Source organism: Bubalus kerabau, chromosome 6 (genome assembly GCF_029407905.1).
Source record: "Bubalus kerabau isolate K-KA32 ecotype Philippines breed swamp buffalo chromosome 6, PCC_UOA_SB_1v2, whole genome shotgun sequence".
NCBI classification, from domain to species: Eukaryota; Metazoa; Chordata; class Mammalia; order Artiodactyla; family Bovidae; genus Bubalus; species Bubalus kerabau.
Window position 1 is genome coordinate 84,684,939 of NC_073629.1, and position 17,553 is coordinate 84,702,491.

Below are 17,553 nucleotides of genomic sequence, written 5' to 3' on the forward strand. Positions count from 1 at the left end.
ATTCATACAAATAGATGTTGTTTGATGACCATGAGGATAGCATTCAAAGCCACTCAAATAATATGCAACACTGAATAATTCGTATTTTCACTTTCAGTCCTGGGCATGTAGTTATACCATTTCATCCACCCAAACACCCAGTCATTTTCACACTTGGTATAGTTGGTGGTACCCTAGAGTAGTATCTGCTTTGATCTGGTCTTGGTTCTGCAAACTCATGCTACAACCATCACTGGGGATCGTGCCTTTCACTAAAGCCTATGCAGTGAGGGGCCAAGCTGAGATTGGATTCAAGTGCACAGAGCTTTGTAAGTGACCGGCGCCTTGTCTCAGCCATACTTACTTGGTGAGGTGGGGGAGGCTGCGCCTCCTTCTGTTGACGTGGTCGGAGGCTTCGTGTCTGGCACCGGCAGGGGCACAGGCCTGGCCATCGGTGGTGGCGGTGGTGGTGGCAACATGGGGGTGGGAAGGAATGGGTTGTGCACTTTGCCTTGGCTACTCCCGTTGGGCTGCCGGGATGGGAACAAAACAAAGCATGCACGGGAAAAAGAAGACACAAATAAGAACCATTAGCTGCTTCTGAAAACAAACGATTCGTTAGGTGTTAGGCACATATTATGCAAATTACTAAGTATTCTAGCTGCTTGAATTCTTCCATAAGAGCATATGGATGACGAAATGTAGGTTGTTCTTAAGACATTCCACAAAAGTACAGTCTTAGGCACACATGCTCCATGTATCCTAAACTTATCTCTTGAATTACTTTGACCTTCTTTGCATTTGATTCTATGAAAGGACCTGCCAACTTGTGCTTGGAATGCTTTGATTCAGTACTAACTGTGACCTTTGTCATCATTCTCATGATTATTAAATATTAATTTAATTTGTAAGTGTTTTATAGAATGCGGAATTATTCCATCATGCCTATTTATATAGATATAATGAAGTTTCCTAAATATGCATTTGAGATTAAAAAAATATTTTATTTTCACTCTTCAAAGTTGATATTATATAACATTTAATAAATATGTTAAATGAACATAAAAAATTTCTTTCACATATTGTATAACATCAGGCACAGAAACTTTAGAATTCAGCTGTCAAAATTCTGCTAAGGAAAAATATCACTTCTAATTTTGATTTAAATTATATAAGCATATGCCATAAGAGTCATATTTATTTGGCTGCCTGATGTTAGAACAACCAAGTAACAGCTCTTTAACAAACGAAAAGTTTTCTTCTGAAGAAAGCAATAAAATCCATTTATTTTCAAGTTTTTTCACATAGTCCCATGAAGAGACCTGCCTTAAACCCTATAAAATTTTGATCAAAATGTAAAACTGGGCATTTGACAGTTATATAGGATGATGTCAGGACTATTAAAAAAGAAGTTAGAAATCTGAAAGTCAGATGCTTGATGCTGGTGATCACTTCAGTCTTTTCATGGCTTCCCAAGTGGCCTTTCTGCCTCCGGTCTTCAGTGACATCGTTCACTCAGCAATAACATCTCCTATTTCAGCTCTAGTCCTGAATCAAAATTCAGCTGAAGGAGATGCTGTTGTCCCAGGCTTTTAAGTTTAAGCTTAATAATTCTGCAGAGGAAGTCTCACTCCCTCATCAACATTCACTTATATATTTAGTATTGTTCCTCAAAGACAATCTCATCTGACAGTCAGAATGTTGTGCTTTCTTGCCAACAAACTTGCCTGTGTGTTATTTCTGAGTCGGCTAGAAGTCCATAAGTGAATGCTTTAGAATACGCCAAGCAAATGAATACACAAGCAAAAAGAAAAAAGGCTCCATATTGATTTGTTGTCTAGACAGAAATGTATCTGCTAACACATCACCAGACATTAGTCAAAGCTGCCTTTTCTGTCTCAGATATGCAGAATCAGGTATTTCTTCAAGCAAGAAAATCAGTGATAGAATGGTGTGATAAAATATTCTAGATTAGGCAATCATAATTATGGTTCATCTGTGGCTTCATGTGCAGTTATTAGGATAAAAGGAAAATTACATTTGGCTTTATGCTGTTCATTATTTCCAATTTATTATTATTGGCCTTGGGATATAGCTATCCATTGTAAACATTTGGTTCTACATTTGAAACAAAATTTGTGATTGTTAAAAAATGGGAGGGGAGTCTGATGGAGAATGGATACATGTATATGTATGGCTGCATCCCTTCGCTGTTCACCTGAAACTATCTTAATATTGTTAATCGGCTATACCCCAGTACAAAATAAAAAGTTAAAAAAAAATCACTTTTACATTAGGAATATTGTTTCAGTTTGTGATTTAGCTTATTTGAGAAAAAAATTAAAATCTTCATTCAGATCGATTGAAGACTGTTTAGCTTTATACAAAGATAAGTGGGAAAGATAACTACTTGCAGAAATAGCAAACTATAATAAACTACTTCGAGCATCTTGAGTTCAAGTACTGGTCAACTTGATGTAAAGTGTTAGAAGACTATTTTTAAAAAATATCAACTTAGCTGATCTGAAACATCTGTGCCCCCTCCTCCCCCTACCGCTCCCTACCACTCAAAATCATTATTTAAAATTATTTGGTCTTTCTATTTTGTTAACTGTGTGAGCCCTTGAGTTAGTGTGCAGGAGGTGGAATTATCTGCCCACAGACCTTAGAAGGTTATACAGTTCACCCTTGAGATGATTTATATCCATAAACTTGACAGTTGAGAAGTTAACACAAACACTGTTTTTAAATCTCAGCCAATCCCTCTTAGAGTAAGTTAACTTTCCCACAATCTAGAATAAATATGACATTTGCCTGTAGTCAGTCAGCACGACATTGGAGCACCACGTCACATGGTCATAAGGTCTTCCCTTGTTATTTTTACATTTGGTTAATATTTCTAAAGAAATTGAGAAAAAAAAAAGAATTTTCCTTACATTGAGGAACCCCACCTGTCCAGCCTGCTGACCAGCATCAGGGCAGACAAGTTGGACAAACTCTTTCAGCGTCTCCTGAGGGTGATAGCGGATGGCTGGGTGAGAGAAGTAAGGCCCGGGCTGCTGGATGATGGGTGACGTCGGAAAATGAAGAGTCGATGGTGTCGCGTGTGGACTTGCTGTAGGAAAACAAAACATCAGAGTTAACAGAGAAAGACTTGCTTTGCCACAGCATTTAAACCAGATTCAACTTCCTCTTAAAATTTCTTCTCCTGACTCAATTCACGGTAACTGCTCGTGTGACAGCATTTAATACTGGAGAGGTCTGATAGATTTTCTTCCTTAAAGCTCTAAGACAAACATGGAGGTTAGATTAGGGTAGAGTTTCAAGCTGTCTTTCTATTTTCAGTGGACATGAGTTATAAAGGCATTAATAATCCTTGGTGAAGCTGAAGATTATTCATTACCTTAAGAGCCTTTTTAATGAAGCAGGCAATAAAAAATGTATTTGGTAGATTAGACCTGATTTAACTGACATTACATATGACAAATTCTAGTTTGCACATATGGATCCCCTTTCATGCTGAGCATTCCATAGACAATAATTCATTGTTAAAGCTCTTATACCCCTTTCAAGGAAATTTCTAGGGACTAATTCAGGATGAAATTTTTTTGAAGTCTGTAGTAAATGATCACTTAATGAACCCAGGCAATTTGGGTGCCTCACTTTACATGGAAGGTTTCAAAGCCGAACTCTGAAAAGCATATATGTTAGTTAGAGCAGGGAAACCCACAGGCAGAGGAGATAGGCAGTGACCCCTGCTAAATTGCTGGCCCTCTGCTCATACAAACTGATGAAAGACTCAGACAACTATCACTCCCTTATATCTGAAACTGTATCTGAACCTATATATTGAGTTTCACTGATATAGGAAGAATATTGTATTAGGCTAAAAAATTGTATGTGAAGTGCTTAATAATTTTGCCTTGGAAGACTTCTGCCCTTGACATGGAAGGGTGATTGGTAAAGCCTGCTGGAGAGTAAGAAGAGCATGTGGGAAGGGCTGGAGGCACAAACCAAATAACGCCGACATGGCAGCTCTCATCTCCCAAAGAGGGCCAGGGAGACATCTCCCAAGTAGAAGCAGATGAGAGCATTTATTTTTCCTTACTTTTTGCAGTTTAAATCTTTAAACTCAAGGAGCCCCTGCAAAGAGGAAACAAACGAATACCCAAATATTTGGAAAGTAAGACTTTCCTAACATTGAGAATGACTCAATAAAACTGAAGAGCAAGTAAGCAAGACTGGCGACATTTTCTACCACCATTTGATCAGTAAGTCTGAGGACTGTCAAAAAAGGATGCATCTCAATTGATCCCTGGACATGGGTTCTTTGTTCTCTACTGTATCTGTAGGACTGGGGCATTTTCTGACTAATAATTGGGAGTGGCAAGAACTCTGAGGTTTTGAGTGGCATCTGTAGTTTTTCAAGAGTAGAAACAGGAGTTTGGAATGGGATCAACAGTCCAGTCGATACCATGCAGATGACTTGATAAGATTCCTTCATTTATGCAACCTTTAATCCATCCAAAAATATTCCTAGGCTCTTACTACGGGCTTGGGATACAACACTGAGATGACACAAAGTTGTCTTCAGTCCTACAACTGAGGGCATCTTGAATAAAACCAACTCGTATTGGCTCTTCTCTCTTCACCATCTTAGTAAATAGTTTATCCCTCCGTTTAATGGATTCAATGTCATATCCCCAGAACAGTGTCTGGCACTCAGTAAATATCTGCTGATGGTACAATGAATGATCAGATATATAAGTGTACAGAAATCAATAAAGTGGCCATACAAATAAATATAAACTTAAAAACATTTTCCTGGCAAAAAGCCATGGAGCTTATAGAAAAACTGGTAAAACATAGGACTTAATGTGGGCTCAGTCACTTCAGTCATGTCTGACTCTTTGCGATCCTATGGACTGTAGCCTGCCAGGCTCGTCTGTCCATGGGATTTTCCAGGCAAGAATACTGGAGTGAATTGCCATATCCTCCTCCAGGGGATCTTCCCAACTCAGGGATCAAACTTGTGTTCTCTTATGTCTCCTGCATTGGCAGGCAGGTTCTTTACCATTAGCACCACCTGGGAAGCCCAGGACTTAATACACTGGATGATAAATCTTGGAATCGATTATAATCTCTGAGTTAAAATCTGCAGCTAGAAAGTTAAATGACTTTAGCCATCTCTTACGATGCAAAAGGCTTTAAAGAACCCAAGGAATTTTTTCATCTAATATGGTATGCTCGTCTTTGCTGGTAGAAAGAAACTTTCACCCAGTAGCCTGTATTTGACCAAATAGTTTCTAGTTAGAGATGGAATGTGGCATTTCCCAAATGAGGCTGGGAATGTACTGAGCACAATGAAATGATACACTCGACTTTTGCAGCATGACAAACACAAAGGTGGCACCTCCATTGTCAAGAGCCTACAGGAAGCAGACCTTAATAATGAAGTGGCAATGCTTCAGGTGCTTAAGTGGAAAGTGATGAATGGTTGTGAGATTATGGAATTGTGGTGGCCAGCAGAGAATGCTGGCAAGGGAAAAATTAACTTGAGCAGACTGGACAGATAAAAGTTAAAGAAACCTGATAGAAGAAATATTTTAACAGGACCATGAAATTCCTCCCTTAATTGTTTAATCAACACCCTTGCCCTTTCTGTTGCTGTTGTTCTTGTTGATAAATATGTAAAAGAAAATCATTAATAACTAAAATGCAGACCTTAGTTTCTTTGTTCAGTTCAGTCGCTCAGTCATGTCCAACTCTTTGCGACCCCATGAACTGCAGCACGCCAGGCCCCCCTGTCCATCACCAACTCCCGGAGTTCACTCAAACTCATGTCCATCGAGTCAGTGATGCCATCCAGCCATCTCATCCTCTGTCATCCCCTTCTCCTCCTGCCCCCAATCCCCCACAGCATCAGGGTCTTTTCCAATGAGTCAACTCTTCGCATCAGGTGGCCAAAGTGTTGGAGTTTCAGCTTCAGCATTAGTACTTCCAAAGGACACCCAGGGCTGATCTCCTTCAGAATGGACTGGTTGGATCTCCTTGCAGTCCAAGGGACTCTCAAGAGTCTTCTCCAACACCACAGTTCAAAAGCATCAGTTCTTTGGCGCTCAGATTTCTTCACAGTCCAACTCTCACATCCACACATGACCACTGGAAAAACCATAACCTTGACTAGATGGACCTTTGTTGACAAAGTAATGTCTCTGCTTTTTAATATGCTGTCTAGGTTGGTCATAACTTTCCTTCCAAGCAGTAAGCGTCTTTTAATTTCATGGCTGCAATCACCATCTGCAGTGATTTTGGAGCCCAAAAAAATAAAGTCAGCCAATGTTTCCACTGTTTCCCCATCTATTTGCCATGAAGTGATGGGACCAGATGCCATGATCTTTGTTTTCTGAACGTTGAGCTTTAAGCCAACTTTTTCACTCTCCTCTTTCACTCTCATCAAGAGGCTTTTGAGTTTCTCTTCACTTTCTGCCGTAAGGGTGGTGTCATCTGCATATCTGAGGTTATTGATATTTCTCCCGGCAATCTTGACTCCAGCTTGTGCTTCTTCCAGCCCAGCATTTCTCATGATGTACTCTGCATATAAGTTAAATAAGCAGGGTGACAATATACAGCCTTGACGTACTCCTTTTCCTATTTGGAACCAGTCTGTTGTTCCATGTCCAGTTCTAACTGTTGCTTTCTGACCTGCATATAGGTTTCTCAAGAGGCAGGTCAGCTGGTCTGGTATTCCCATCTCTTTCAGAATTTTCCACAGTTTATTGTGATCCTCACAGTCAAAGGCTTTGGCATAGTCAATAAAGCAGAAATAGATGTTTTTCTTGAACTCTCTTGCTTTTTCCACGATCCAATGGATGTTGGCAATTTGATCTCTGGTTCCTCTGCCTTTTCTAAAACCAGCTTGAACATCTGGAAGTTCACGGTTCACGTGTTGCTGAAGCCTGGCTTCGAGAATTTTGAGCATTACTTTACTAGCGTGTGAGATGAGTGCAATTGTGCGGTAGTTTGAACATTCTTTGGCATTGCCTTTCTTTGGGAATGGAATGAAAACTGACCTTTTCCAGTCCTGTGGCCACTGCTGAGTTTTCCAAATGCTGGCATATTGATTGCAGCACTTTCAGAGCATCATCTTTCAGGATTTGAAATAGCTCAACTGGAATTTCATCACTTCCACTAGCTTTGTTCATAGTGATGCTTTCTAAGGCCCACTTCACTTCACATTCCAGGATGTCTGGCTCTAGGTGAGTGATCACACCATCATGATTATCTTGGTTGTGAAGATATTTTTTGTACAGTTCTTCCGTGTATTCTTGCCACCTCTTCTTAATATCTTCTGCTTCTGTTAGGTCCATACCATACCATTTCTGTTCATCAGCTACAACGTACCGTGCAGAAGAGCACCGAAGTGTGGCTGAGAGGAGCTTCCCCTCCCCAAGGTCAGGGGTGGTGGCCAAGAGGAGCTACCCCACATCCATGGTCAGGGGTGGCAGCTGGGAGGAGCTACCCCGCATTCGAGGTCAGGGGTGGCGGCCGGGAGGATCTACCCCATGTCCAAGGCCAGGGGCAGCAGAGGAGAGGAGCAACCCCACATCCAAGGAACTGTGGCTGTGTAGGCACAGGAGGGCCAAGAGGAGCTACTCCATGTTCAGGGTCAGGAGGGGCGGCTGTGAGGAGATACCCCTTGGTCCAAGGTAAGGAGCAGCGGCTGCGCTTTGCTGGAGCAGCCGTGAAGAGATACCCCACGTCCAAGGTAAGAGAAACCCAAGTAAGACGGTAGGTGTTGCAAGAGGGCATCAGAGGGCAGACACACTGAAACCATAATCACAGAAAACTAGTCAATCTGATCACACTAGGACCACAGCCTTGTCTAACTCAATGAAACTAAGCCATGCCCGTGGGGCAACCCAAGACAGGCGAGTCATGGTGAGAGGTCTGACAGAATGTGGTCCACTGGAGAAGGGAATGGCAAACCACTTCAGTATTTTTGCCTTGAGAACCCCATGAACAATATGAAAAGGCAAAATGATAGGATACTGAAAGAGGAACTCCCCAGGTTCCTCTGGGGAAGTATATTGGCAGGTGCCCAATATACTACTGGAGATCAGTGGAGAAATAACTCCAGAAAGAATGAAGGGATGGAGCCAAAGCAAACACAATACCCAATTGTGGATGTGACTGGTGATAGAAGCAAGGTCCGATGCTATACAGAGCAATATTGCATAGGAACCTGGAATGTTAGGTCCACGAATCAAGGCAAATTGGAAGTGGTCAAACAGGAGACGGTAAGAGTGAACATCAACATTCTAGGAATCAGAGAACTAAAATGGACTGGAATGGGTGAATTTAACTCAGACCATTATATCTACTACTGTGGGCAGGAATCCCTTAGGAGAAATGGAATAGCCATATCATGGTCAACAAAAGAGTCAGAAATGCGCTACTTAGATGTAATCTCAAAAACGACAGAATGATCTCTGTTTGTTTCCAAGGCAAACCATTCAATATCACAGTAATCCAAGTCTATGCCCCAACCAGTAACACTGAAGAAGCTGAAGTTGAATGGTTCTATGAAGACCTACAAGACCTTTTAGAACTAATACCCAAAAAAGATGTCCTTTTCATTATAAGGGACTGGAATGCAAAAGTAGGAAGTCAAGAAACACCTGGAGTAATAGGCAAATTGGCCTTGGAATACGGAATGAAGCAGGGCAAAGGCTAATAGAGTTTGGCCAAGAGAATCTCTTCCAACAACACAAGAGAAGACTCTACACATGGACATCACCAGATGGTCAACACTGAAATCAGATTGATTATATTCTTTGTAGCCAAAGATGGAGAAGCTCTATACAGTCAGCAAAAACAAGACCAGGAGCTGACTGTGGCTCAGATCATGAACTCCTTATTGCCAAATTCAGACTGAAATTGAAGAAAGTAGGGAAAACCACTAGACCATTCCGGTATGACCTAAATCAAATTCCTTATGATTATACAGTGGAAGTGAGAAATAGATTTGAGGGACTAGATCTGATAGATAGAATGCCTGATGAACTATGGATGGAGATTCGTGACATTGTACAGGAGACAGGGATCAAAACCATCCCCATGGAAAAGAAATGCAAAAAAGCAAAATGGCTGTCTGGGGAGGCCTTACAAATAGCTGTGAAAAGAAGAGAAGCAAAAAGCAGAGGAGAAAAGGAAAGATATAAGCATCTGAATGCAGAGTTCCAAAGAATAGCAAGAAGAGATAAGAAAGCCTTCCTCAGCGATCAATGCAAAGAAATAGAGGAAAGCAACAGAACGGGAAAGACCTGAGATCTCCTCAAGAAAGTTCCTTTGTTACATTTTACTAAAAAAAATTATTCCTCTTTTCCTTGTGTCATATAGTTTATTGTAACACAAACTTGAAAACACATGGTACTATGTGGAGTTAACTCTATAATGGATGATTTATAATAATCAATTAATTCTTAATTAATACCATGAAATCATTTAGCCTGTAGATTCAAACTAGACAACTGCTGAGTCTGCATTTCAAAGGATCATTCTTCACAGCCCCTACTTTCTCAGGCCTTGGATGTCTGCTTCAGCCACTAGTTCACTGGAATAGGATATGAATCATTCAAGATCCTGTGCTTTCATTTCTTCAAACAGAAAACAGTTGTGTTATACACATCACAAAATATGTTGTGTGTATGTGTGTGTGTGTGTGTGTGTGTATGTTAGTCGCTTAGTCATGTCCAACTCTTTGCGACCCCATGGACTGTAGTCCACTGGGCTCCTCTGTTGATGGAATTCTCCAGGCAAGAATACTGGAGTGGGTTGCCATTCCCATCTCAAGGGGATGTCCCTGATCCAGGGATTGAACCCGTGTCTCCAGCATTGCAGGTGGATTCTTTACCATGTGAGCCATGAGGGAGTACTATTCAATGCATGTGATTTCTCTGGATAACCTTCTAGTAGCATTCTTTTCCTGAACAATGGGACTGCATTGGGTTTTTCCATTGCTCTAAAGCTCAGATTTAAGATTCTAGCCATGTATAAATCTGATTTTCCTTCTTTTTTATTTCATTTCTCTTTTATCTTGGATTATATGTTTTTAGTGTGCCTAAGTTTTTGAACAAGTGGTCACAAATTATTTTAGAAAGTGTCACTGCGGTTAAATTAACCAACCAATTATTCAGTCAGCAAAACTGACTAACTGTATTTTGAGATGGTCAGCTCGGGCCCTAGAGAAGAAGAACTTCCACTGTGAATCTGGCATGGTGCTAATGCAATGCACAAAGTAATGGTACGAGTCCAAATTTTTGACGGAGAAAAACATCTCTTATGGATGTGTGTGTGTGAGTAGTTGACACAATAAAAAATTATAGCACATTATGTAAATGCATATTTAGATCCTTTAAAATGTGCATTATTTACTTGAGAGTCAATAAAGGCTTTTCTCAAGTGGTTACAGTTTATTGCAGTGCATCCATCTGTATCCATGTTGATGTTAATACAATTTTGTGTATTAAAAGGCACTACAAAATTGGCTGCTTCTGGGGTCTAATACTCTTAGTACCCTAGGCCAGGAGCAGCAAAAAGTGTCACAAACACTCCGTTTGAGATGGATCTCACTACTAGTTTAAACTTTAACCAGAGGCCAGCCTTGTTTCAAACAACTGCTTGTGCTTTTCATAAAGAATACAAATAAGATGGGAAGGAAGGAAACTTGATCCGGTTTCTTTGGCTGGAATGGCACTGCCTACACATCTGAACAAGTAGCCACACTTAAAGAAACAGAGACCCAGAATTTCCCAGAGGTGTAGGCTCAGTTATTTATTGCCAAATGATCATATTACTGGATACTTAAAAACAAGAGAGCAGGTCAGGCAGGTTGGTTTACTTGTTTGTGCACCGCCCCCCACCTCCACCCCACGGTGGCCCCAATTATTTAAAAGACTCTTTGGTTTTAGTTTGAAAGAGGAAAAGTTTAAAATTAAATGTTATTGTATATATATTATATATATATATTTAACTTAAAAGTATTCTTCCTCCTTTAAGGCATAATTGATTAAGACTGGGGAAGAGAAGGTCAAAGTCATTACTGTATTACTGTGTATGCTGAGAGACTTCTAAGGTCCAAAAACTGATTCTTGGTCTGAGAGTCCACTACAGGGAGGAGACTTTATGGACAATTTTTCCAGCTCAAAGATGGCCAGGGAGTCATGGCCACATGGGTTTGGTATCTTGTATTTCATTCTAATTCATTCTGCCTGCTGCTGCCAAGTCGCTTCAGTCATGTCCGACTCTGTGCGACCCCATAGACGGCAGCCCACCAGGCTCCCCCGTCCCCGGGATTCTCCAGGCAAGAACACTGGAGTGGGTTGCCATTGCCTTCTCCAGTGCAGGAAAGTGAAAAGTGAAAGTGAAGTCGCTCAGTCATGTCCGACTCTGTGCGACCCCAGAGACGGCAGCCCACCAGGCTCCTCCGCCCATGGGATTTTCTAGGCAAAAGTACTGGAGTGGGGTGCCATTGCCTTCTCCGAATTCATTCTAAGTCTTAGGAAAAAAAGAGACAAAAGAAAATCACCTCTCTCTACCACTGCCAGCAGTTTTGCCCAAACAGAACCTTTAAAAGTTCTAATAACCCTCCTACGTTTTTCTCAAACCAAGAATTCATGATTGAAATATATTCTTCCATTTAGGCTTGACATTGACTTAATTTCTCGTCCAGGAACGACTGCAGACTCTCACGGGTTGGACAGAGAATTAGGTTCATTTCATATTAGTTTTTGCTTTCCGGCACCAGCCCTTAGATCCTAGTCTCTCTTCTATGGGAGGCTCCAAAGATAAACTGCTAGGAGAGCAATGCAAACAATAAAATCAAATCCTCCTTCAGGCGCAGCGTGCTTGTTAGATGGCGTTACACAGTCTTCTTTGCTCATAGAGCGAATGACCACTCCCAAGGCCTGGCATTTGGGAAACTTCAGTCTTACCATTAATTGACACTGTCAGTGGCAACAGGTGAAATTCCAAACTGCTTCTCTCTGTTAGCACCATTACAAGAAAAAGCTACTCATCTGTCTTCAGCAGTAAGATGTTATTTAGACAAAAATAACCATTTCCATAAAGCACAAGGTGGCATTAAGAAATCCTGACTACTCATATTTAAAAGTAAAAATTTTAATAAGGTACACTTCTAAAAGGAGCAGAAAGTAGAAAAAAAATGCACTTAAAAAAAAAAGCATTCCATAAGGGCAAATGGAACTTGAATTGTTTGGGCTGTCAACTACTATGGCGTTTACTTCTTTAGAAATTCAAAACCACAATATGTAACACCATGATAGCCTACGTAAAGCTGAGAAATCTTACTGGTCCATAGCTATAATTTATACATCATTCATGAGTCAAACCTGCCATTCACGAAAGTTTAGAAGTTTGGAGTTCTGGGGTTTAACAGAGACACAAGGAACAAGGAACTGGCAATGGTTTTCAAGCCTTTAGAAGGTGAAACTTTTTCTAAATAACAAACCTTTGACTCAAACCAAGGTTTTCAAAACACATCTTTAACATCACTGAATACGTGTGAAAGAACGTATATCAAATGAGAGAAATATATGATATTTCACGATGACTTGCAAAACACCAGTATTTTTATGTTACTGCTACCAAACAAAGTAACTTTCTGTTACAGTAGACTTCCAAGATAACTGATATATTCTATTCTATTTGAGTTAAGGTAGAAGTTCAGGATAGAGATCAAATTCCAATATCTTTTGGAAAAATAAATTTTAAAAATACAGCAAGGGGTGAGGGGCAGCAAAGATCTTTTAAAATTTTAATTTAAATCAATTTTTGCTACTTAAAGACCTTTCTTTTTCAAAGGTCCTGTTTATAGTCTAGACTAGGGGTTGGCAAACATTTTCTGTAAAGGTCAGAGAGGACACAGTTTAGCTTTGCGGGCCTCATGGTTTTTGCTGTAATTACTCAGTGCAGGAGCAGCCATAGATATCACATAAATAAATGAGCATGGCCATAAAATGTTCCAATAACATTTTAAGAAACAAGCAGAGGGCTAGATTCGACTGGTGGGCCATAGTCTAATGGCCCCTGGGGTAGACCCACATAATTCCTGTTTACTCTCCGAATACCACCAATGCTTTTTCTGTGAGCTGAGCACCAGACAATCTCTGTTCCTCCTACCCACTGCCTACCAAACCTGGTCTTTGTCCCATCTGGACTTCCCGCTGACACCTCATCTTTTTGAAGGCTTCCAAAGCAAACTGCTTGCCTTCTGTATCCCTACTAACTAGCCGTTGTCACTCTTTGACTGACCCTTTTCACTGTTAATTAACATGCTTTGGGTATGTGCTGGTTTCCCACATCCATGTGTATGTGCACGCATACACGCTAAGATGCTTCAGTTCTGTCTGACTCTTTGAGACCCAGTGGACTGCAGCCCACCAGGCTCCTCTGCCCATGAGATTCTCCAGGCAAGAATACTGGAGTGGGTTGTCATTCCCTTCTCTAGGAGATGTTCCATACCTAGGGATCGAACCTGCGTTTCCTGCTTTGCAGGCAGATTCTTTACTTATGAGCTACTGGGGAAGCCCCATCCATGTGTATATCACGTCAAGTCAAACATAAGAGTCAGAAAAGTAGTAGATAACCAACAAGGATCTACTGTATAGCATAGGGAACTATACTCAGTACTGTGTAATAACCTTTAAGGAAAAATAATGTGAAAAAGAAAAATATATATATACATATATAAATATATAACTGAAATGAAACTAACATGAAACTAACATGACATTATAAATCAGTTCAGTTCAGTTCAGTTCAGTCGCTCAGTCGTGTCCGACACTTCATGATCCCATGAATTACAGCACGCCAGGCCTCCCTGTCCATCACCAACTCCCGGAGTTCACTCAGACTCATGTTCATAGAGTCCGTAATGCCATCCAGCCATCTCATCCTCTGTCGTCCCCTTCTGCCCCCAATCCCTCCCAGCATCAGAATCTTTTCCATTGAGTCAACTCTTCGCATCAGGTGGCCAAAGTACTGGAGTTTCAGCTTTAGCATCATTCCTTCCAAAGAAATCCCAGGGCTGATCTCCTTCAGAATGGACTGGTTGGATCTCCTTGCAGTCCAAGGGACTCTCAAGAGTCTTCTCCAACACCACAGTTCAAAAGCATCAGTTCTTCGGCGCTCAGCCTTCTTCACAGTCCAACTCTCACATCCATACATGACCACAGGAAAAACCATAGCCTTGACTAGACGGACCTTTGTTGGCAAAGTGATGTCTCTGCTTTTGAATATGCTATCTAGGTTGGTCATAACTTTCCTTCCAAAGAGTAAGCATCTTTTAATTTCATGGCCGCAGTCACCATCTGCAGTGATTTTGGAGCCCCAAAAATAAAGTCTGACACTATACTTCAATTAAAAAAAACAAACCCTGAGTGAATGCACTAGTTCAAGCTCTTTCTGTGAGATAGAGCTCTAGCCTTTCGGTACTGACAGGGCCTCTTCTCTGAATAGACCATATTTATGCATGAATCAACTAAGCCGCCATGACGGCTAATGTGAAATGCCTACAAACACCACACAACAGCTGTGATTATTGGAGACATGAAGGGGGACTGTTTAATAAGCAAAGTTGACAAGATTCAGTTCCATGAAGGGAACTTGAGCTTCTATGTAACATGCCAGATATACAAGAGATGAAGAAGAGATACACCAAAACATTTAAAGGAAAAATAACCACCATAGATTGGATGATCACATAGGTTAACAGAGAATTAATCCTCAAACGACCTGGAATTTGAAACACTAAGCTCCATGGAGGTTCTCTAGCCTATGGGAGGCCTACCAAATGCTGGGACCTGTGCAGTTTGCAAGTCTTTGCTGACATTTAAAATAAAAAAATGCAAGACCAATACAAACAAACCCCACAACAAACAAAGCAATGACTGATTCATGGCCTCTCTTCCCACTACCCCTGCCCAACTTATAGGTATACATTGAAGTTCAAGGCCCTATTTCTAAGTAACATGATTACTAAAGCACAGGTTTCAAAGCACCGTCCTGAATTCACCCTATAGGATTTAGGGATTTATTCCTACTGCTGATAAATTTCACACAAGGAGAAGTATGAGACGCATTGGGCCAGTGTTTGAAGTCAGGGTACCAAAGTTTACCCCAAGCTGGGTATCAACTAGCTCTGTGTCAACCTCCTAAGCACTTTGGTTTTCTGTGCTGCAAAATGGAAATCCTATGTCTGTGTGATTTTTAGAGCTCGACTATTTTGGGTTTTGAAATCATTCACTCCCTATGTGAGTCTAGGAAAAGTTATGTAACATTTTCGAACTTGCATATCCTTATCTGTAAATTGGATAAAATAGTACTAATTTAAGAGATTTTTCTGAGAATTAGAATCAGTGTATGTAGGTGCCTAGTACATAGTGGGCTCATACCTTTAAAAAGTATGTGTTGAGAATCTGCTGTGTCCCAGACTGTTTGCTGGACTCTGGGCTATTTATTGCCCTTAGAGTTGTGTTCTTAGGATAAGTTAAGATATACTAAAAGTAATCAGGATCACGCAGTGCCCTGTGGCAGCATAAGACCATCGGGAATCAAGAGCTGAACTGTTCTTAGGACCTCCCTGGTGGTCCAGTGGTAAGACTCCACGCTCCCAGTGCAGGGGGCCTGGGTTCTATTCCTGGTCAGGGAACTACATCCCGCATACCACAACTAAAGATCCTGCCTACCACGACTAAGACACAGCACAGGCAAGTGAATAATTTTTAAAAAAGAGTTGAACTGTTCTCCAATGTTCCCATGGACCTGGAGTTCCCCGGCATGGACTGTCACTCTCCTAAGACCGAGGTTTGACCTGTGCTCTTCAAGCCCCACCTGCAACATGAAGTCACTCCTGCTGCCCTGGGCACAGGACAGCTGTGCTCTAATCCCCTGGACTGGGCAGCTATCAGCTTTGCCGGCCCAGCAGTCCTTCACCTGTTCTTCTGGAAACAAAGCTCGAAGGTACCTTTGGGTAACAGCCTTCTCTCCACCTCAGTCTATGTCATTGACTTCACCCTCCCCCCAGCTCTGTGGGTGGGCATAGAACCCAGGCCACACCAATGAGAAACCTATTAGGTTTACTTTTAATGTCAGGGAAGAGACCTCGGGCCAGAGGCACAGGGAGTCCTGCTCATGGTGCCAGGCCCCAGTATTGCTGTTGCTATAAGATTGGGGGGCAGTGGCTGTCTCGTGGGGGGACTGTCTTTTTCCAGGGTGTGCTTGTACATGCCCAGATCTCTTCCAGCAGGCCAGAGACAGAGGCCCCAGTGGGCTTGTAACAATCAACCAGCAGCTTCCTGACCCTGGCAGCTGGGTCTCATCACTCTCCACGCCCAGGAGTTCATTCACATCAATCTCCAGTTCTGGGATCCTCTCTTCCCGGCAGCCATAGAGGCTGGGGAACTGCTCCAGGATCCACTCCTCAGGCTGACGTGCTTCCGTAGCTCCTTGAGGTCAGACCTGACCATGACCTTCCCTTCGTACCTCCCTTAAGCCTCAGCTGCAGCTCCGGGGCGGGGTGGGGTCTGAAGGTAGATGCTGCCACTGCCTGGCTTGCACGTCACGGTCACCAACACTGTAAGCCCTGTGGGGCCACTGTCTGCCATGCCAGCTGCCTCCTCCATTATCTTTTAAAGTGTTAGTCGCTCAGTTAGTCTGATTCTTTGTGACCCCTATGGACTATAGCAACCCCAGGCTCTTCTGTCCATGGGATTCTCCAGCTAAGAATACTGGAGTGGGTAGCCATTCCCTTCTACAGAGGATCTTCCTGAGCCAGGGATCAAACTCAGGTCTCCTACATTGCAGGCAGATTCTTTCCTGCCTGAGCCACCAAGGAATCAGATCACTATCTTTTAAACATAAAGATTATTTTAAAAGTGAGCAAATGACCCACACTAGGCCACTCGGAGCATCAAGGAGTTGGGCTTCTCTAGATCTCTTGTGAGAGAGCTGTTCTCTTTCCCTTGGGACTGTTACAAGGGTAGGAATTAAGCTTGGAACTGCTCATATCATCAGTGCCATGATCTGAGGAGATTCAGCCTGAGAATGAAGTTCACACAGAGGACAGAAGATCTGAGAATGATAAAAAGACAGATTTCTGAAGGTATTGCCTGAGCATCTGGATCCAGTTCTACCTGAAGCCACAAACCCTCAGACTTTTCCGTTACACGAACAATCCATTATTTTCTTTTGGGGAGAATGGAGAGGTGATTAAGCAATCTGGTTGGGTTCTTTCACTTGTAAGAATATTTCACTTGAAAGAGTACTTTAACATGTCTTCTGTTCATTATTGCAGGAGTCCCCAACCGCTGGGATCTAATGCCTGATGGTCTGAGGTGGAGCTGATGTAATAATAATAGAAATAAAATGCACAACAAATGTAATGCACTTGAATCATCCTGAAACCATCTCCTATATCCCAGTCTGTGGAAGAACTGTCTTCCATGAAACTGGCCCCTGGTACCAAGAAGGTCGGGGACTGATGCATTACTG

At 41.8% G+C, this 17,553-nt stretch overlaps 1 protein-coding gene across 5 annotated transcripts in view; it reads right to left on the reverse strand.

Moving 5' to 3' along the window:
* Positions 1-17,553, reverse strand: part of NFIA (nuclear factor I A) — a 400,419-nt gene that overhangs the window by 56,943 nt on the left and 325,923 nt on the right. For 3 of the 5 annotated variants that reach the window (XM_055585662.1, XM_055585663.1, XM_055585660.1), the window contains exons 8-9: positions 2,916-3,094; positions 344-509 (exon numbers count right to left, since the gene is read on the reverse strand). In XM_055585662.1, coding sequence (XP_055441637.1) covers positions 344-509; positions 2,916-3,094 — 345 coding nt within the window. Of the gene's footprint in view, positions 1-343; positions 510-2,915; positions 3,095-17,553 lie in introns of those variants that run through there. The other 2 variants (XM_055585661.1, XR_008715917.1) reach the window with 2 other exon arrangements.